General features: G+C 36.7%; 1 protein-coding gene and 1 pseudogene across 1 annotated transcript in view; both read left to right on the top strand.

The window, feature by feature from the left end:
- Positions 1-5,106: 5,106 nt before the first annotated feature.
- The window catches only part of Dctn4 (dynactin subunit 4), a 36,362-nt gene continuing 19,463 nt past the window's right edge, over positions 5,107-22,005 (top strand). Inside the window, exons 1-8 of the mRNA XM_047556283.1 lie at positions 5,107-5,292; positions 9,273-9,343; positions 11,381-11,559; positions 15,711-15,754; positions 17,897-18,004; positions 19,596-19,669; positions 20,126-20,238; positions 20,524-20,633. Of these exons, the coding sequence (XP_047412239.1) occupies positions 5,158-5,292; positions 9,273-9,343; positions 11,381-11,559; positions 15,711-15,754; positions 17,897-18,004; positions 19,596-19,669; positions 20,126-20,238; positions 20,524-20,633 (834 nt within the window). The 5' untranslated portion in view covers positions 5,107-5,157. The remainder of the gene's footprint in view (positions 5,293-9,272; positions 9,344-11,380; positions 11,560-15,710; positions 15,755-17,896; positions 18,005-19,595; positions 19,670-20,125; positions 20,239-20,523; positions 20,634-22,005) is intronic.
- Positions 7,612-8,270, top strand: LOC124986912 (caspase-6-like; annotated as a pseudogene).

The following is a 22,005-nucleotide window of genomic DNA, read 5'->3' as shown; positions in this document are numbered from 1 at the left end:
TGCACCTCTTGACTTTTGACTAACATCGGGATGACAGACTTTCAAGTCCCCGTTGCCATGAAAACTCTGTCACCTTGGCCTCTGTTGACTGATTCTAATTGTATTCTTACTCATTTTCACAGGTTTTATGGTTAGGAGGAATTATCCTTATCTTCCGGGATCTGGTCTGTGAAAAGGGCCACAAAAGTCTCTCCCTTCAAAGTAAATTGGGTTTCCTTTTTTTTTTTTTTTTCTATTCTCATACAAATTTATTACTTATGGAGTTTGTCTACATTATACAATGAAAGTAATATTTCCAAATAAATAAATTTACCATATTATTAGAACATAGCATCAAGTAACAAAGTACATTTTTACTTGTTTCCTCTTATCAACGTTATTTCCTGCCTGCATTCCCTTGCAGATAACAGGTAGTTTGCTGAGGAATGTGATATATCCTGTCCACTTAGGCAAGGCAGGGCTGCAGGTAAATTGTTTTTTGTCAAAGAAAACATGTAGAGTCAGCATGGTGGGCCCATTTTATAGAATTTTGTTCTTAACCTCCCGTTTCCACCATCCTCATCCAACTGCCCCTTAACAGAACCATAGAGAATGTCTAAAAGCAGGAATGGGGGGACATTTATTACAAGATCCCACCCTATGTTGGTCAAGGTTTTCCCCAAAGAGTGTTTTTTAAAAAATATTTTTTAGTTGTAGATGGACACAATACTTTTATTTTATTTATTTATTTTTATGTGGTGCTGAGAATCAAACCCAGTGCCTCACACAGGCTAGGCAAGTGCTCTACCACTGAACTACAACCCCAGCCCAAGCAAAGAATGTAAACACATCCAGGTTTGCCAAGTGAATTCTCAAAGGTATCCCAAAACTATTTTCATATATTAATTATAAGTTAAAAAGATCAGAGGAAGGCGTCAACCTAGGACTGGAGTAGTCACAGGAACACAGATCTCCAAAGTCAAGCCTAATCTTCAGAGACTGAAACTAGGGCTCTGTAGAATTAGAATTATGGAAAATAGAATCCAGGCCCCTTGGAAATGGGAAGAAGAGCCTGGCAAGGGACAGGCAAGGTGTTTTAGTTTTCTGCCACAGGAGACTGTCATGAATGACTTGGATCTGGAATGTCTCGCAAAGACTCAGGAGTTGAAGGCTTGGTCCCCAGCGCAGTAATGTTCAGAGGCAGGGCTTTGGGAAAGTGGATGGTGAGGCCTCTGACCTTATCAACGTATTAATCCATTGAGGGATTCCTAACTGAATGAGCTTTGGCAGGCAGTGGAAACTGTAGGAGGTGGAACCAGTTGGAGGAAGTGGGTTGTTGGGGGTGTGCCCTTGGGAACTATATCATATCCCCAATCCCATGCATGAGTGACTACACCCTCATGCTCCCTTATTCTTTGTCTCTCTCTCTGCTTCCAGCTTGCCTTCAGAAGAACAGCTTTCCTCATCTTCATCCTTCTGACATAATGTTCCACCTTGCCTCAGGCCCAAAGCAATGCAGTCAGCTAAACATAGACTGAACTTCTGAAACTGTGAACCAAAATAAATCTTTCTTTCTCTGAGTTGTTTTTCTCAAGTATCTTGTCCCAGTGATGGAAAACTGACCAACATAGAGACTTTCTACATTCAATAACACGATGACCAGAGAATGCCTGGTATTCTGCTGGTGAATCTACCAATAACCAGAGGGCAACAGAGACAAGCCTCTCCAAGTCCAGTCTCAAGGTCGAAGACAGCAAATTTAACAAATGATTATCAAAAAGAAGTACTTCACCACTTTAGTGGGAAGCTTGTTATAAATTTAAATTCCTGGGCCCCACCCCAGAAATTCCAATTTGGGTCTTGGAAATCTACATATATAAATCTGTATTTGTAACCTACAGTTATAAATACCTCAGGTAATTCTTATGTGGGTGGTCTGAAACCACATGTGAGAAACACTGCCCCAGGACCATGACTCTAAGCCCTATGAATGGAGAAAGTATCTCATTTTCCCTCCCAAATACCTGGTACATCACAGAGATCATAAAGTTGTCCATTTAATTGTTCAAAGTCAGTCCTCGAAAAAGTGTGTTTTTCACACAAAGCCAGCCAAAGTCAGTGGCCTCTCTGCGCCTTCAGGTTCTAGGACTTCATTATACCAGGGGATATAAGTTCAGGAAAAAGCATCCAAACTCAACAGAGGCTAATTGATGAACCATAATGCCAAAAAGTTCTTTAACACAAAGAAATAACTGCAAATCAGTTGGCTAATAATATATTTTTTCATAAGAGCAAAATCTACCTATAAAATTAGTACTAGACTATAGCTTGGTAAACAAAAAGAGTAGACGAAATTTTAGGCTTACATTGTTAAAGTATTTGTGAGATAATATATATGAGAGCACTATATAAATTGAAAAGCATTAGAAAAATACAGGCATTATTAACATATTAGAACATAAGCTGGAGACATTTTACATAAAGGTAACACGCATAAACTCTGAAGTCAGAACAGAGTTCCACTTCTCTCTACGAAAGCTTAGACAAGTCACTGCACGTCCCTGAGCCTCCATCTCCTGACACTCAAAGCAGAAAAATGGTACTACCTGCCTTTTGAATTTTTGTGAGGATTAAAGTAAAGAATGTATATTAATTTTTTTTTTTTGGGTGCTGGGGATCGAACCCAGGGCCTTGTGCTTACAAGGCAAGCACTCTACCAACTGAGCTATCTCCCCAGCCCCATATATTAAGTTTTAACACAGTACCTTGACTAATAAGTTTTCAATAAAGATTTGTTGTATTCAGTTCCCTTTCTTCTCTACCACCAACTCTAATGTCAGCTGGGTAATAATACAACACAACACTAGTACAATGATAAAATTACAAGCAAGATGGCAGGCAACATGGGCTCTAATCTCTGCTAAGCATTTTAGGTGATCCTTTTAAGCTTTGGTTTATACCTCAGAAATAACATATACCTTGGCACCAAAATAGGTAGACCAATGGTACAGAATAAAGTACACAAAAACAAACCCACATAACTACAGTTATTTCATGCTAGACAAAGGTGCCAAAAACAAACAATGGAGAAAATATAGCCTCTTCAACAAATGGTGCTGGGAAAACTGGAATCCATATGCAGCAAGAGAAAATGAACCCCTATCTCTCACCCTGTACAAAACTCAACTCAAAATGGATCAAGGACCTAGGTTTCTTTTTTTCTTTTTTTTTTTTTTTTTGTGGTGCTGGGGATTGAACTCAGGACCTTGTACTTGCAAGGCAAGCACTCTACCAACTGAGCTATCTCCCCAGCCCCAAGACCTAGGAATTAGACCAGAGACCCTGCACCCAATAGAAGAAAAAGTAGGTCTAAATCTTCATCATGTCAACTTAGGACCAGACTTCCTTAACATGACCCCCAAAGCACAAGAACTAAAAGCAAGAATCAATAAATGTGATACATTCAAACTAAAAAGCTTTTTCTCAGCAAAGGAAACAATCAACAATGTGAAGAGACAGCCTACAGAGTGGGAGAAAAATCTTTGCCACAAACACTTTAGATAGAGCACTAATCTCCAGAATGTGTAAAGAACTCAAAACAACTTTACACCAAGAATACAAATAACCCAATCAATAAATGGGCTAAGGAAATGAGTAGCCACTTCACAGAAGATCTACAAGCAATCAACAGATATATGAAAAAATGTTTAACATCCCTAGTAATAAGAGAAATGCAAATCAAAACTACCCTAAGATTTCATCTCACCCCAATTAGAATGGCTTACATCCCTAGTAATAAGAGAAATGCAAATCAAAACTACACTAAGATTTCATCTCACCCCAATTAGAATGGCTATTATCAAAAACAGAAGCAACAATAGGTGTTGGCGAGGATGTGGGGAAAAGGTACACTAATACACTGCTGGTGGGGTTGCAAATTGGTGCAGCCACTCTGGAAAGCAATATAGAGATTGCTTTAAAAACTTGGAATGGAACCACCATTTGACCCAGCTATCCCACTCCTTGGCCTATAGCCAAAGGACTTAAAATCAGCATACCACAGTGATGCAACCACATCAATGTTCATAGCTGCTCAATTCACAATAGCCAGATTGTGGAACCAACCTAGATGCCCTTCAATAGATGAATGGATAAAGAAACTGTGGTATATATACACAACGGAATATCATTCAGCCATAAAGAAGAATAAAATCATGGCATTTTTCAGGTAAATGGATGGAGTTAAAGAATATCATGCTAAGTAAAATAAGCCAATCCCCCAAAAAGCAAATACTGAGTGATTTCTCTGATAAGTAGATTATGATACATAGCGGAAGCAGGTTGTGGGGTAAGGCAAGAATGGAGGAAGGATGGATTGTGTAGAGAAAAATGAGGGGTGGGGCGGGGGGCCAGGGAAGGAAAGATAATAGAATGAGACAAACATCATTACCCTCTGTACACGTATGATTACACGAATGATGTGACTCTACTTCGTTTACAACCAGAGAAATGAAGTTGTACCCCATTTGTGTACAATGAATTAAAATAATAACAATAGAAATGACATCTGCCAACACTGATTTACTTTTTCATTCATTGATACTTATTTAATGTCCACAATACAGGCTTAGACTAAATCCGGAAATAAATGAACCTACTCCGCTCGGGGGAGCTTACTAAGAAGTTTCAAACGAAAACAATGTATGCGAAAGTTCCCCGGGAGTTACTGATAAGACTGTCAGAACAAAGTGCTGGCGAAAACTCTTAACTTTCCAGCTCCCAGGGAATCTGTCTCTTAGAGACCTTCGATCTGTCTCTTGCATTTCTGCTTGGAGGTTGGGAAGGTCCTGGTACATAAGAGAGCAGCCTTCTTTTCTGGAAGAAAGGAAGAAAAGGGAGAGCGCGGAGCCAATCCGGGTTTGAGCTTCGAGTCTGGGCATAAAGATAGGTCTGAGCTAGCTCCCGGCAGCTGACGCTCACTGAAACCCAACGGAGCCGGAGGAGGGCGGGGGCAAAATCTGAGAGGCCAGCTGCGAGGCATCACTTTGATATTCAAGCAACGCAAAGCCCTACTGCGTCAAAGACCACGTAAAAGCACGTAGAGTAGGCGGCGAGGATGCCCACGGCTCTGTGGTCACGTGAGGCGGCGGGAGGGCCGTTGGCTCCTCCCTCTCCAAGATGGCGTCCTTGCTACAGTCGGAGCGGGTTCTCTATCTAGTCCAAGGAGAAAAGAAGGTTCGGGCCCCGCTCTCGCAGCTCTACTTCTGCCGATATTGTAGCGAGCTGCGATCGCTGGAATGTGTGTCTCACGAGGTAACAGTCGTTCCGCAGAGAGTGTGTTGGGGTGGGGGGTGTTCATCCTAGTCACTGCGACCGGTGGGGAAGTTCCGCCGGGTGGAGGCGGGCAGTCATTTTACTAGCTTACTGATTGGCTCTGTCTCCCGTCACTCAGCTTTGCCTGCGATTTAATTTGCTTATAACCTGTCACTTGGAAAGGAAGTGCGGCCCTGGGTGGGGCTGAGCGGATTTTCTTGTTCTGGAGCGGCCTCTGGTTGGACAAATTTGACTTAGACCCTGGCTGTCTCCTGTGGGGCTTGGTAATCGAGTGGGCAAGGGAAAAGGATCCGGGATGTTTATTAGTTCAGGCCACTTGGGCGAAATAACTGTTCTTGCAGGATCGATAGAAGGGAGAGGCAGACATTCTCATACAGGGACCTCTTTCATGGAAGGTCGACCCCTGGTTTTATCCAGCAACTGGGCGCTCTTCAAACTCCTTGCCTCCTTTCCTGATTCAGGCCAAGGCCTACCCAGGGAAGAGATTAAAGTGAGTGGGTGAGTTGAGTGAAAGACGCCTAGAATAAAGTGAGGGAAGCTCAGAGAGTTTCATGGCGCTTCTCCTGATGGTACTGGTGCTATCCTTCACGGGTGGAATAGGATTGCTTAGAAATAGAAGACCCCGGCCAGTAAAAAATCACCAAATAACAAAACCTGTAACCCTTCGGGCACAATTTGATCATTCAGTAAACTTTAGGAATAAAAAGAGGAGTAAGACAAACTGCTGTTAATGACTCAATTTCTTGAAGAAAAATATAATAGTAATAATAGTTATATTTGTTGGGTACTTGCTACATGGCATACGTTTTAGGTAATACCTGCAGACCAATGAAGATGGTTGGTTAAAAAAAAAAAGCATTTTACAGACAAAGAACAAGAGTGTTTGCCTTATGTCATGTCATGCACAGTAATTTGGCGGTGGAAGAAAAAAATCAGGCTTTGAACCTAAACAGCCCAACACATAGACTTTTACTAGAGATTCCTGGACTGTCAAAATGTATCTGAAATGTGTCTTGTACCATAAACCATTTACACATTCACAGTTATTTTACTGGAGATGCTTTTCATAATATTAAGAGGGAATCAAGGAAAGCAATTAGAAAACACAAGTAAAATAAATATCACTATATATATATATATATACACATATACACACACACAAATGATTTTTTTTTATTTTTATGTATTCTCCATTAGCACTGTTCATGTATCTCCTTGTCTGGTCCTTCCTCTCTCAGATGTTTCCCTATTCCAATTCAACCTCCAGAACTTATTGGATCAAATTTCCAGTGGTGGATATTACAGAGTTCAGTCTCTGATCTCTAAGGATCTTTCAGCTAGGACATTTCAGACTGTAACAGTGTATCTTTTAAAATGTGGTGTGTATCTCTGTTGTGGAAGTCATTAGTTTGGGAACGATGAGGCTACTGAGGGCCAGGGATGTCCAGTAAGCACTAATGGAGAACCTAGGTCTAGAGCTGCATGTGCAGGGACAATTTGGAAAAGGGGCAGGAAGGAATTAATTGTATTTTGCCTTTTATGATGTGCCAGTGTACATTAGCCTTTCATTACTGTGATGAAGATTCCTGACAAGAACAGCTTAGAGGAGGAAAAGTTTATTATAGCTCACAGTTTCAAAGGTCTTAGGCCATGATTGACCAACTCCATTGCTCTGGGCCCAAGGTGAGACAACATCATGGTGGAAGGATGTTGCAGAGAAAAGCTGCTCAGTTTATGGCAACTGGGAAATAAGAGTGAGCCAACCAGGCATCCACAGATAAAATATAAACCCCAAAGAACCCCACAGTCTTGCCACCAGTGACCTAATTTCCTCCAACCGTAACCATCATCATCCAATTAAGGTATTCAGATTATTAATCCATCAAAAGAATTAATCTGTCGAGGAGGTAACAGCTCTCATAATCTAATCATTTCAACTCTAAACATTGCCACAGGAACCTTTGGGAGATACTTAATCCAAACCATAACACAGTGGAAATATTAGCAGTACCATTTTTTATATTGAGTAGCAGTTGTGTTGATCTTTTCAAAATAGGCCTATTTATAGCAGATGGTGAAAAAAAGGACAGTTTCTGTCATAGTAACTATGTTCAAGTTAATGCCTGTCCATCTGCAGGTGAGTAGAATTCTGTAATTGTCAATAGGATCTAACTCGGCAAGGCTGGGCACTGTGGCCCCTGACTCCAGGAAGCAGAGGCCCCTCAGTCTTCTGGCAATGAGCTGGGCACTATGAGCTCGGCTCCAGTGTCTCGGGGTCCCAGCCTTGCCAGTGGGCAACAAAACATGACAGAAATAGATGCCTACTAAAAAAGTGAAAAGTCTGATCCATCAGAAAAGTACAAACTGGATCACAAGAGGAGAGGACTTGCTCTAATCTTCAATCATGAGAGGCTCTTCTGGCACTTGACACTGCTGGAGATGCGGGGCACCAGCGCAGACAGAAAGAACCTTACTCGAAGGTTTTCAGATCTAGGATTTGAAGTGAAATGTTTTAATGATCTTAAAGCAGAAGAACTACTGCTCAAAATTCATGAGGTGTCAACCTCCAGCTATGTAGATGCCAATTGCTTTCTATGTGTCTTTCTAAGCCATGGTAAAGGCAGTCACATTTATGCATATGATGCCAGAATTGATATTCAGACACTAACAGGCTTGTTCAAAGGAGACAAGTGTAAGAACCTGGTTGGAAACCCAAGATATTTATCATTCAGGTGTGTTGGGGAAACCAGCACAATGTTCCAGTCACTCCTTTGGATGTGGTGGATCATCAGATGGACAAGCTCAACAATGTAACTGAGGTGGACATGACCTCCTCAGGATGTTTACAGACTTATCACCCTGATTGTGCCCCATCTCATCTGATCTTGGAAGCTAAGCAGGGTCAGGCCTGGTTAGTACTTGGAAGGGAGAAATCCTCAGGAAATTACTGTACATAAAAACCTATAAACATTTTTTTTTTTTTTTAAGTAAACTGTAAGGTTACCTGTAAAATTTAGCTGATTTAACTTGTATTTTGTGACTTTTTTATGGCAGTTTATTGCATGATATTTTTTAAACTTAAGCATTAGATAGTTGTTTTTCTTTAATAAGATACTTGAAATTCATGTTTTATTGAATTTTTCTAATTCATGTAGGATCTATCTGCATTAAAGAAAAGACTTATTCAAATCTTTAAAGAAAATGTAGTGAATTTAATGTTTGGACTGTGCTTTGCTTTAAATACAGTAAGATTATCCTATTTAATTTTTCATTTTAAAATGAACTAGTTAAAGCATACTTTATATAGCAATTAATTTATGTTTAGTAAATATGTTACTTTGCTAATGAGAAAAAAAATTTTAAATCTTCAATCGTTTAAAAAAGTGTAGTCAAGTTATTAGAGTCAAATAAAGCTGAACTAGCCAGGTGCAGTGACACATGGCCGTAATCCCAGCTACTCAGAAGGCTGAGGCAGGAGGATCACAAGTTTGAGGTCAACCTGAGCAGCTTAGTGAAACTCTGGCTCAAAATTTAAAAAAATTTTAAAGGAACGTGGCTGGAGATGTAACCCAGTGGGGTTGTAGCCTAGTATTGGGACCCTGGGTCCCATCCCCAGTACTGCAAAAGAAATAAAAATTTTAAAAATAAAGCTGAACAAGATAGGAGGGTATTTGATTACAGCTTTATGATTGCATTGTTTTATTAATCTCTTTATTAGGTTATCATAGAGTTCATTTGAAAACTTTAAATTTTCATGAAGACAGCTTTTGACACATCTAACAAAACCTTGATGATAGGGAACAGGAAGTAACAGAAATGAAAAATAGAAGGTGTTTTTTTTCCCAGATCAGTGGTATTTCACCTTTTGCTGAGGTATTTTGAAATTTGTAATTTGATATTTGTACAACTTAAACTGAGATTCTCTGATATTTTAAAATTTATTTCTCATTTCCTCCTAGGTGGACTCCCATTATTGTCCCAGTTGCTTAGAAAATATGCCATCGGCTGAAGCCAAACTAAAAAAGAATAGGTAAGACCAGAATCAGTTTTTCTGTTTTCCTCAACCATTTTGTAAATAGCTGGCCAGGAAACATAAGGAATTAACTTTCTTTTTTCAAACTGCTCTGTTTTTATTTTTAAGCAACATCATTGCCTCAGATCAAATGCCCTTTGATTTTTTTTAAATAAACTTTCTATTTTAGAACAGTTACAAATTTAAGAATTATTGTGAAGATAGTATAGAGAATTCTTGTTTACTCCCAGACCCTGTGTCCCCTGTTAAGAAACCACATTATATTAGTCGTATATCCTTGGGCTTCTTTTGACTCTTGACAGTTTTTAGACTTTAAATCTGATGACCTTGGGAATTTTGAGGAGTACTGGTGAAGGACTTTATAGAATGTGCTTCAATTAGAATTTGTGTGATGTTTTCCTCACCAGACTGAGGGATGCATTTTGGGGAGGGAAGAGTAGCACAGAGGTAAAGTGCCATCTCTCATCACATCGGATCAAGGATAAATTTACTGTCCATGTTATTTATCACTGGATGTTAACCTCATTCACCTGGCATGAGCTAGTGTTGTCAGGTTTCTCCACTGTAAAATTACTCTTTTTTTCCTCCTCTTTTTCTCTAGTCCTTAGAAGAAAAAAATCACCATCACACCCTGCACTTAGAGAGTGGGAAATTAGGTTCCCCTCTTCTTGAAGGCTATCTGCATAAAATATTTAGAATTTGTTTTGCTTGAAAGATTGATCTTTTCTCCATGTATTTATTGATCATGTAAATCATATTATACTTTGGGCTCATGAATATTTATTTTATACCTTGGGTTATAGTCCAGTACTGCTTTACTGATATATGTATGTATGTATGTGTTCATTTATTTATTTTGCCCATATTGTTTCAGCTTTGGCCATTGGGAGCTCTTTCAGTTTACTTCTGTATTCATTTGACATACCCCTATAATTGGGAGTGAGGGAGGAGTGTTCTGTTCATTAGTTTGGGTGCTTTATTACTAATACTACAAGATATTCCATGCTTGCTTGTGTATTTTTCTGTGTCTATCTGATAATTGGCCATTTCTCTAAGGAGCTTTGGTCCCTTTTATTGGAGAAGAGTATTAAAAACCAAGTTCTGGCTGTTCGATATGCTCATTGCTACTGGATGATAGTTTTTAGTTTGATGTGAAAATCCTTTTGCTACCAGTCACACTTCTGTGCCTTTGTGGATGTGAACCACTATTATTTATTTTTCCTCTCTCAAGAAATAGCTCCTGATAACCAGGTGCTGTTTTGTTTGCTTCCCACACATTAATTTTATCATTTAATACTCAAAGAATCTCTGTGAGGTGGATATATTGTACTCACCTGAGGATGATATCGAGATAGCAAAATATCACAGATAATGGAAGTGGTACAAGACTGGAGGTACTGATAATCTCAGGTGGTGGGAGAGTTAAAAGCAGCAAGGCACAGGGACCCCTAAAAGGAAAACCTGGGTGAGGCTAGGAAAAATAGCATCTGAGAACAAAAAGCCCTGAAAGCATATCACTTCTGAATCACTGCAGTTTGGTAGCATTGTTTGGTCTCTGTTTCAGCTCTCTGGCACAACAATCAAGCAGTTATTTTCTAAATCCAGTTTCACAGCTCCTTGTGTTGTTGACTCTGTTTTCCATCATATATAATTGGTCTCTCCTCTCTAAAGGCTTATGCTGTGACATTTATCTTTGCCTTAGAAAGCTTTTAACCTGCTAAGCGTAAAAAGATTCTGAAACAGTGAATTCTATCTGTTAACAGTGATTTCCTCTGTGGAGTAGGATTGGGTCAAGTTCTAATTCTTCAAAAGCTTTGGTGATAATTGCATGTTTTAAAAAAAATAATAATATATAATACTTTCAAAATGCTAAAGTTGATAACAGGCCCCAGGAATATTTTTATCTTTTTTCTTGGGAGACACTCCAAATTGAACATATACTCTGTTGAATTCCTAACATGTAGAACAATGTCTGATATATAGCTTGATAAGTATTTATTGAATGAACAAATGGTTGTGTTTGTCACATTGCAGATGTGCCAACTGCTTTGACTGTCCTGGCTGCATGCATACACTCTCCACTCGGGCAACAAGCATCTCCACACAGCTCCCAGATGACCCAGCCAAAACCACCATGAAGAAAGCCTATTACTTGGCCTGTGGATTTTGTCGCTGGACATCTAGAGATGTGGGCATGGCAGACAAATCTGTAGGTGAGTGAGGTGGACTTGAACATGAGTTCATTTAATGCAGCCGTCAGTTCTATACTCATCGGTGTGTGTGAGTCTTTTTTATTTATTTTAACATGTTTAGGTGCTCTCAGATAGGTACTTGGACATGGAATTGCCAGGCAGAAGAAATAAAAGCAATTTAAATCTTTAACAGATGTTGTCAAACTGCTCACCAAGATGGAATGTAGGAGAGAACTCTGTGTTCTAGCCAACACTTGATATAACCAAATTTAACATCTTTGCCAAATAAAGGACATTTAATTTGCATTTTCATGATCTTTAATGTACTCAAACATTACTTTTGGCATATTTATTGAGCATTTCCATTTGTGAGAGTTACTGTTCTCATAACATTTTCCTACTGATTTTTCATTATTCATTTTCAAGGGTTCCTCATTTTTTATTATTCATTTTTAGTCTCTTATATATGATTCAGCTATTAATCTTATTTTCAAGTAAAAGAAACACACCCAGAAATCCAGATAGATGTCTCAGTTTGTTTTGTAAGTGAATGTTTTGAGGCTTTATATGTTTTATTTGAGGCTTTTGGATTATGTACCATTAAGGATTAGAGAATTTTTATTTCAGAACTTAAAAACTTATGATGGCCTCTAGAAACCTGTCTCCTCTGGGGTATCTAGAAGTGATAATTGAATTCCCAGAGCTCTTAAAGAGTATAGATAATTTCATTTCCTCCATGATGTCATTGGTGCCTAAGAAACCCTAAAGCCACTTTATTTGCTTGTTTTTAAGTACTTCTCTTTAATGTACAGATAAGAATTTATAATGAAATCATTATGGCAGTCTGTCAATTTGCTATTTAGAATAAATTACTAGAAATTACTAATTCCGAAGAAGCCAGTAGGTAAAACATTTGGGCTTTTTTTTTTTTTTTTTTTTTTCCCTGTACCAGGGATTGAACCCAGGGATGCTTAACCACTGAGCCACATACCCAGCCCTTTTTATTTTTCATTTTGAGACAGTCTCATTAAGTTGCTTAGGGCTTCACTAAATTGCTGAGGGTGGTTTTGAACTTGCAATCCTTGTACCTCAGCCTCCTGAGCTACTGGAATTACAGGTCAGCACCACCACACCTGACAAAACATTCAGACTTTTAAAAATATTTTTCATGACTGCTTTAATAAGTAAGGCAACCTCTAAATTATGCATGTTGTGCTAAAAAGTGTTATTTCATCCATTTTTTTGCAAGAGAATAAAATGTTACCTTCAGCAGGTAATTTAGAGTCCTTTTTGTTTTAGGAAAAAAGGAAATCATTTTTAATTAAATATAGAATGTATTTGTGTACTTATCCAGCCTAAGAAATGAAATATAACCAAAATAGTTTTAAGGCCTCTTGTAACCTTTCCCCTACTTCATTGCTCTTCCTCTCTGCCTCATTTCCCCAGGAAATAATCTCAATCTTGAATTCTGTTTGCTACTGTCCATGCATGTCTTTATACTTCTCGACATCTGTATGTAGCCACTAACAAATAGTATTTTTTAATTTTAAGCAAGTGGAAATATACTGTATATATACTGCTACCCCTTTTCTCCCTCAATATTGTTTCTCATACATGGCTGATTCATGCATGACTTACCCCAGTGTACTTTATTCAATTGTTTCTTAACAGACATTTAGGGAGAGTATTGTAGTTTTTTGCTGTTGAAAACAGTGCTATTAGAAAAATATGTATGTGTTTACTCAGGCAGAAAAATAAGCATTTTTCTGCCATAATTGAAGTAAAATTACCCATCATAAGTTGTGTATTTCCTTTGTTCTCCAAAATGATATTCCAGGTCTTTTTTTAATATTTTAGTTTTTTTTTTAGTTATAGGTGGACACAATACCTTTATTTTATTTTTGTGTGGTGCTGAGGATCAAACCCAGGACCTCATGCATGCTTAGCAAGCACACTACCACTGAGCCACAACCCGAGCTCAGAGTACCAGTTTTTGAAAATAGTAATATTGAAGAATAGACTGCCCATTGCTCCAGATCCTTAGCAGATCTTATTTTTTTAGGGCTCTTTTAAATTTTTTTCAAACTTATGGTGTGAAATCATATATATTTCATTGTATAGTTTGTTTTTTGTCTTTATTTAGTTTTGAGATAATTACATATAATGAAGCTTACCAATTTTAAGTATAGAAATCTGTGATGCTTGATAAATATGTAGTCATATAACCACCACCATAATGATAATACACACCATTTCCATCACTCCAGACTTGTTTCCTTTAGTCGGGTCCTTTTCCATACCCTTGGTCCCTAACTACACTGATGTGCTTTCTTTTTTTTTTTTTTCTGGTACTAGAGATTAAACCTAGGAGGGCTTAACCACTGAACTACATTCCCAGCCCTTTTTATTTAATTTTTTTTTTTTTTTTTTTAATTTTTGAGACAGATCTTGTTAAGTTACTTAAGGCCTCACTTAGTTGCTAAGGCTAGCCTCAAACTTGCCATCCTCCTGTCTCAGCCTCCTGAGCTGCTGTGATTACAGGTGTACACCACCATGCCTGGATGATATGCTTTCTATCACTATAAGTTTGCCTTTTCTAGACGTTTATACAGTTAGTGTCATGTAGTGCATAGTCCTTTGTGTCTGACTTCTTTCACTTTAGCATAATGCTTTTGAGGTTCAACCATATTTTTGCTTCATTGTGTTTCTTTTTATTGTTCATATTGTATGGATATACCACAGATTGTTTATTCATTCTCCATTTGATAAATGTGGGTTGTTTGACGGTTTTGTCTTAAATGAATAAAGCTACTGTGAACATTTGCATACAAATCTTTGTGTAGGTGTATTTTTTTTTTTTTTTTGAGACAATACCTAGAAGTGGTATTAGTGGGTCATGGTTAAGTGTAGCTTAACTTAACTAGAAACTGGGATCCTAATCAGCAAAGTAGTAGAGTTCTAATTCCTTGACAACCCTTGACACTTTTAATTTCTTCATTTTAACCACTCTGGTACTTGTATATTCTTTTTTGTGACTTTAGTGTGTGTTTTCTTTATGTTTATTTGCTATCTATTTAGCATCCTTGGGGAAATTGTTACAAATATTTTGCCCATTTTTTTAACAGTTTTTTTTTTTTCCATTTTGTCTTTGGGTTGCATTTTAAGAGTTCTTTGTTCTGGATATAAATTCTTTGTTGTGTATGTGTTTTGCAAATATCTTCTCCTGGTCTGTAGTTTCCCTTTTCATTTTTTTTCAGCATTGTCTATTGAAGAAAATAAGTTTCTAAATTCAGTGACGTCTGGTTTATTAACTTTTTTATTTTATTGTTTGTGCTTTTTGTGTCCTGTTGAAGAAATTTATCCACTGTTACCAAGATTTACTTTTATGTTCTCTAAATATTAGTTTTAGCCCCTTAGAGCTAAGATTCTTGTTCTTTTCAGGATATGTTTTACTCATGTTGTGAGTTAAGCATTCATGTGCTTTTTTATTTTATTTTTTATTATTTTTAAATACCTTTATTTCTATTTATTTTTATGTGCTGCTGAGAATCAAACCCAGTGCCTCACACATGCTAGGCAAGCACCCTACCACTGAGCCACAACCCCAGCCCCACTTTTTTATTTTTTTGTATGTGGCTATCCAGTCATCTCAACATCATTTATTGAATTTGTTATTATGGTTTTGTTTTCAGTTCTCTTGAATAATTATTTTTTGTAACTCGAAGATCATAGAACATAGAATCTGTATAATAATGCAGATAATAACGGAATCTATGAAGTTAGGCTGCTTGCTTGAGTTTGAGCCTAAGGCTGCAATTTATTATCCGTATGACTTTAGGCAAGTTATTTAATCAGCAAAAATGAAACGAGTAATAAGAGTTCCTACCTTAGAAGGTTATTATGGAAATAGAAAGAAATTTAGTACTTTTCAAGTGCCTAGCACAGAGGCCGTGCTTTCCTTGGGAATGATAGAGGTCAGCATTACCACAATCATTATAGCCAAAGAAAAAAATGCCATTCTGAGTGTGCTGGTCTATAAAATTTCTAGAATTCTTTCTGGAAAATTCTTAAACTTTGTCTTTAAGTTTCATTTTAGGGCCTACAAATGACTTATTTTTATGAAAATAAAATCAAATAATAAAAGTTTCATTTAATGTTCCTTTATTTTCTAGCTAGTGGTGGTTGGCAGGAACCAGAAAATCCTCACACACAACGGGTAAGTAAAGGTCATATGATAGAAAAAGAGAAATTAAAAAATATAGAATAAAAGAGTAAACATCTTTCATTTTACCAGTGCATATGACCTGTGCCTGTAAGTCCATGATGTCTATTTTGTTATCTTTTACACATAGAAAATGCTTCTCATTGTAAGACATTAAATCACAATCTCACTTCTTTCTGTTGATTTAAATTAAGGGAAAAATCTATATGTAGTTTCAGTTTTATTTTTGGGTTATATGTCCAAAAAAGGAAAAATAATTTTTATTTTTCTTCACATACCCACCAGTGAGTTAAGGTTTCATTTGTTCTCCAGTATTTTGGAAATATAAACATGTAGACATTTTACCCCCTGGAAATACCACTGATTTAGAAAATACCCTTGGATTCAGTAGTGGTCGCTTATAGGATCTTAACTTGAGCATCCTTTAGCAGTTTGTAGTGAATTGATCTTTGTATTATAGCTGATTTTTTTTTATCCTCTTGAACTGGAATAATATGAGAAAGGTAATTAACTGCTATAGAAATGAAGTGTCCTATCAGTACAAATTAAATAGTAATTATTCACCTATGATATCAGCAAAAATTAGGGATATGAAAATATCCTAGGTGGAAATGGGAGGAAATAGGTTTTCTTTTATATACTATTGTTGTATTAGTGTTGGTTGATAGAGATTTCTTGAGCTCTTGGCTGTATCTACCTGCATGAATTAAAGAAAAACTTGCGTGTATGCACATACATATATATGTGTATACACACACACACACACACACACATACACATACATAAGCACACATACACACATATCTCAAGTATATATCAAGCAAGGACTGTACTAAATGGTCCCTACTCTCATGGAGAGTATGTCTAATGAGGGGGAAATCATCAATCAGTCATTCAAATAACACCCAGATAAAGAGAAAATCATGGTAAGTGATATGCAGGAGAAAGAAATTGTGCTATGTGAACATTTTGTTGGGGGCGTCCACTGAGAATTGTACTAAGGTGTGAGGACAACAGGCACAGAGGGGAAAGAATTCAAGGCAGGGAAACAGCATATGCAAAGAACTTGTAAGTGGAGGAAGCAAAGCATGTGGTAGGTAAAGGGAATGTAGCTAGAGCGAAGCATAGTCCCAACAAAGAGGGATTTAGGGTCTGACTATGCAGGACATATGTGTGAACCAAGCTAAGGAGTTTGAGAAGCTATTAAATGTTTTAAAGCAAGGAGATGATTAGATTAGTGTCCCTAAGAAACAGTTACTGCTGAATTCAGAGAACAACAGTAGGCACCATAAGTCTGTTAAGTTCAATTATAGGAAATGGTTAAATACCTTGTAGGTGTCTCTTCACAATAAGTTATAGCCTTTAAAAAAAAAAATGGTATCATTCTCTCTATTTGCACTGGATAGAAAGATAAACCCAATGTATTTGTACTGCATGGAAAGTCCAGGATACTTAACAGTGAAAAAGAATGTTATAATTTTCATTCCCTTTTACATGAAAAATAAAAGTATTCAAGTTTTTTGTCTATATGCAGGTGTTTTGAAATTATGCAAAATATAGCATAGTTGTGTCTCTTAAGTATATAAGAACAGTATCTAAACTGATAATAGTAGATAACTGAGTAAAGAGATCAACTTAGACACACAGGGATGAAAGAGAAGTTTTATTGTTTAGTGTTTATGTTTGCATATTATTTGAACTTTTTACAAATTATGTATGCTACTTTATGATTAAAATACATTAAAAGTAAGCAAGTATGAAGGAGAAGTGTAAAATAAAAATTTGAAATGTTATATTCTTAGAAATAAATGATCCTGTGGCCATGCAGAAAAAGTAGGAGCAAGTGGGAGAAGAAATAAGTAGTAAAATAAAACAGCAATGAAAAAAGAGCTTGAAATTTTCAAGTCTTTTTATTGCCCATTTCTTCCTGTGGTTGAACTTGAAGGTTTCATTTGAATTCTTAAAACAGATCATGTGATGAAGAAATTCTCTTTAAAAAAAAAGCACATACTTGCCCATCTTTGTAATTTGTCTTCTCTGTACTCATTATGTATCTAGTCATTGCAGTTAATTAATTTTGTATGTTTCTGTTAGCTTTTTTTGTGAAACAAATACTAAGTCTTTGATTTATTACAGATGAACAAATTGATTGAATATTACCAACAGCTTGCTCAGAAAGAAAAGGTTGAGCGAGATCGCAAGAAACTGGCACGACGTAGAAACTATATGCCTCTGGCTTTTTCGGTGAGGATTTGGTACAAAAAAGGACTTTGAGAAACTTATGGGATGTAATAGTGACCATTTCAGAAAGTGGCCATTGTCCTAGGTTCCTGAGTGGTGGGTAGCAAACGTTTGAGCCCAAAGGACATTTGTGTTTTTTTCACCATTACTCTTTATCTTTTGACTACTTCCCCTCAAAAGGCTACTATTTAATTTTATAGGCACTGCATAACTCTACATGCAACTTTTGTGTATTCGAGAAAGTCTGAGAAGAAGAAGGTGGGCAAGTGGTAGATTTTATTGAGATTACCCATATAGCCTACCTTTGACACCCTGGTAGTAGTAGTTTCCCAACTCTAGTTATCTTTTTTTAATACCTTCCCATATTTCTCCAAAATCAAAAACACTTACACAAAGCATTTGTGTGGTTAAATAGTAATAGATACAAGTGCAATTTTTGATAGGAATTATTTATGGAAGTTATTCTCTTTAAGTTTACATACAGGGCTGGGGATATGGCTCAGTTGGTAGAGTGCTTGCCTTGCAAGCACAAGGCCCTAGGTTCGGTCCCCAGTACCACAAAAAAAAAAAAGTTTATATACTAGTAGGTAGAAGCAAGAGATAAAAGAGTTTTGAGTTTTTGTTGTTGTCCCCCAAGTTTTATTTGCTTTCATGGAAAAATTTGCTTTCTTTGTGCTTGCTTGAGGCCCAACAGATTGACATTCAATAAATAACATTTATTGAATGTCAATGATGTGTCAAGCACTGTGCTAAACAACTTGTTTGTATTATTTATTTAATCCTCATGACAATCTTGTGGGATAGATAATGTATCCCCATTTTACACTTGAGATAATGAGAGCTGGCAGGATGAAGTAACTTGTCATACTGTATCTACATGAGAATGAGTTAAGCCATTAAAACCCTAAGGATTGGTAAGGTTCATATAAAAGTATTTAGATTGGAATTTTATAAAACATTGACACTTGAAAAGCAGCTTCCATATAGTCCAATGGTATAATCAGCACATGCACTACTATGCATTTAGGAGAGGAATTTAAATTAAATGCATTATCCTTCCAACTTTCCCATATACCTGCCTGCTGTATGAGTTTGCTTCTATCTTATGCTGCATTTTTTTGTCTCTGTTGCAACCTGCTGCTATTTGGGGGCTCTACAGCAACATACTATTCATGTAGTGGTAAGTTCTCTTTTATAATTCTTGCTAACCCTGAAGAAGTTAGCAGATGGTCACTGGTGTTCCAAGAAGAAATTCATCACCTATCTTAGACACTACATAGTTCTTGCCTGAATCACAGCTTAGATTTTTTTAGCTTAATAGCAAAAGCTCACATTTAGTTCACTTTTACGTGTATTAATGTAGTTTCAGTCTCCATGTTGGTTGGTGCTTTTATTATTTTAGGAATAGAATAATGATGTGGAGTTACAAACTACTATCTTTAAAAGCAGCTTTTAAGTTAGCTTTTGGGTTTTGTTTTGTTTTGTGTTTGCTTATTTCCCTAAGCTTCTCATGCTGTCCCACCCCAAATTCTTTGTTTCAGTAAATAGGATGTTTAAATGGATTTTCTAATAGTAATTTCTGAACTTTGTTTAGGATAAATATGGTCTTGGAACCAGGCTTCAGCGACCACGAGCTGGTGCATCCATCAGTACCCTTGCTGGACTTTCGTAAGTTTGAACATTAGATTTTGAAGAGAAAAGTGGGTATCAAAATGAATATATAAGGAACATTATTTTAAAAAGAGAAAAAAGATATTTGCCAATGGGGAAAGAGATTTTCATACTTAGAAAAAACCAAAACTGAACTCCTCTCCATGGTGCATGCCTGTAATCCCAGCAGCTAAGGAGGCTGAGGCAGGTGGCTCTTGAGTTCAAAGCCAGCCTCAGTAATTTAGCAAGGCCCTAAGCAACTCAACAAGACCTTATCTGTAAATAAAATATAAAAAAGGACTGGGGTATGGCTTAGTGGGTAAGCATCCCTGGGTTCAATGCCCATACCCGAAAAAAAGAAAGAAAAGACCAAAACTGAAAGACTATTCTACAATAGAAGAATATGTTAATTATTGATACAGACTTGGAGGATGATCATATGGACTGTTGGAAAATGAATCTCTTCTCTTGTAGCCTTAAAGAAGGAGAGGACCAAAAAGAGATAAAGATTGAGCCAGCTCAGGCTGTGGATGAAGTAGAACCTCTACCTGAAGACTATTATACAAGACCAGTAAATTTAACAGAGGGTAATTTTATACTGTTTTTATTGTACATATACTTCTACTTTTTGCTATTTTTATGCCTGATGATTGAGATTTTTAATGGACTAGTCGTTAATGGTAAAATGATATATAGAAAATAAAATAGATGGAATCATTTGAAGGACTATGGCATGTCTATCAAGTTTCCATATTGTAGTGTTTTGAACAACACTATCCATAATGGTAGTATTGCTCCATATAACTACTGACTACATATAAGTCAGATTTTAAAGTCCCTAAACTAAGCTTGGTTCTTGCCTTTCACAATAGTGACCACCCTTCAACAGCGCCTCTTACAGCCTGACTTCCAACCAATCTGTGCTTCACAACTCTATCCTCGTCACAAACATCTTCTAATCAAACGGTCCCTGCGCTGCCGAGTAAGTATTCTTTTCTGTAGAGATGCCATTTGTACAAAAGAAAAGCAAAAATAAATATTAGTGTGGTAAATACAGAAACAGAATATACCAGGAGCCCAGTCTTTATTTTTTATATATTTCAGTTGATACGCTTTCAATATAAACTCAAACTTCACAACCCTATAGAGGTAGGTACTATTGTTATCCTGTTTTATAAATGTAGCAACTAAGATACCTGAAGATTAAATAATAGTGCTAACCCCTGAAAGAGTGCATAACTATTAGACTGATAGAGGGTTGGGGGGAACTAATACAAAATAAGCAATTTAAAAGAGAGCAAGAAATAAGAAAAATCAGTAAAATTCAGTCTCTAGAAATCTATAGAACAAATAATAGTTTTACCCAAAAACAATTTATAAAAACAAAACTAAACAAAATGGAAAATAAACCTTTCATAGTACTGTCCCACAGATCATTCTATGATATTGGATATGATATCTGTACAGTTCAGCATGGTATCCACTAGTCACATGTGGCTATTGAGCACTTGAAATGTGACAGAGCAACTAAGACTTTAAATCTTTAATTCATTTAATAACCACCTATGGCTAGTAGTTAATGTTACCAAATAATGCAGCTCTTGCTTAAGAGATTTGAGAGATATACCTACCAAATACAATAGGCAGACTTTATATGTATCCTGATTTAAACAAAACAGAAAGAGATCTTGAGAGGAAGGAAAAGAGGGAAAAAGAAAAAAGAATAATGATTCTTTGAAGAAATTTAAACACTGACAGTTTTTGATGTTATTAAAGAATTGTTCTTTTTTAGCTGGGTGTGGTGGTGCATGCGTTATCCAAGCAACTGGGCTGAGGTAGGAGGATCACAAGTTCAAGGCCAGCATCAGCAATTTAGCAAGACCCTGTTTCAAAATTAAAAAATAAAAAGACGGGGTTGTAGCTTAATGGTAAAGTGTCCCTGGGTCAATCCTCAGTACCAAAAACATAACAAAAGAATTTTTCTTTTTTTTTTTTTTAGGGACATTAATAGTATTGTTATTTTTAAAAATAACTTTGGGAGGTACTGAAATATTTATGAATCAAGTGGCATAATGTCTGACATTTATCACAAAGTAATTAAGGATAAGGAGTAAGATCAAACAGTAGAAGCAGCAAGATTGGCTATTGATGTCAAACTACTGATGGTTGAAGCTGGATGATAAATACCTAGGAATTTTTCATACTGACTGTATCTTTATATGTTAGATGTTATATGTTATATGTTCTTTTTAAAGAAAACAAGAGGCAAAGTAGCATATAACTGGTGGTTCAGTTATAAAGCATATAATTAGATTAAAAATCAGATATTCTAGTATTTACATTTAATACCAATA

Source organism: Sciurus carolinensis, chromosome 6 (assembly GCF_902686445.1).
Source record: "Sciurus carolinensis chromosome 6, mSciCar1.2, whole genome shotgun sequence".
Lineage (NCBI taxonomy): Eukaryota > Metazoa > Chordata > Mammalia > Rodentia > Sciuridae > Sciurus > Sciurus carolinensis.
This window is presented reverse-complemented; position numbering and strand designations above follow the sequence as displayed.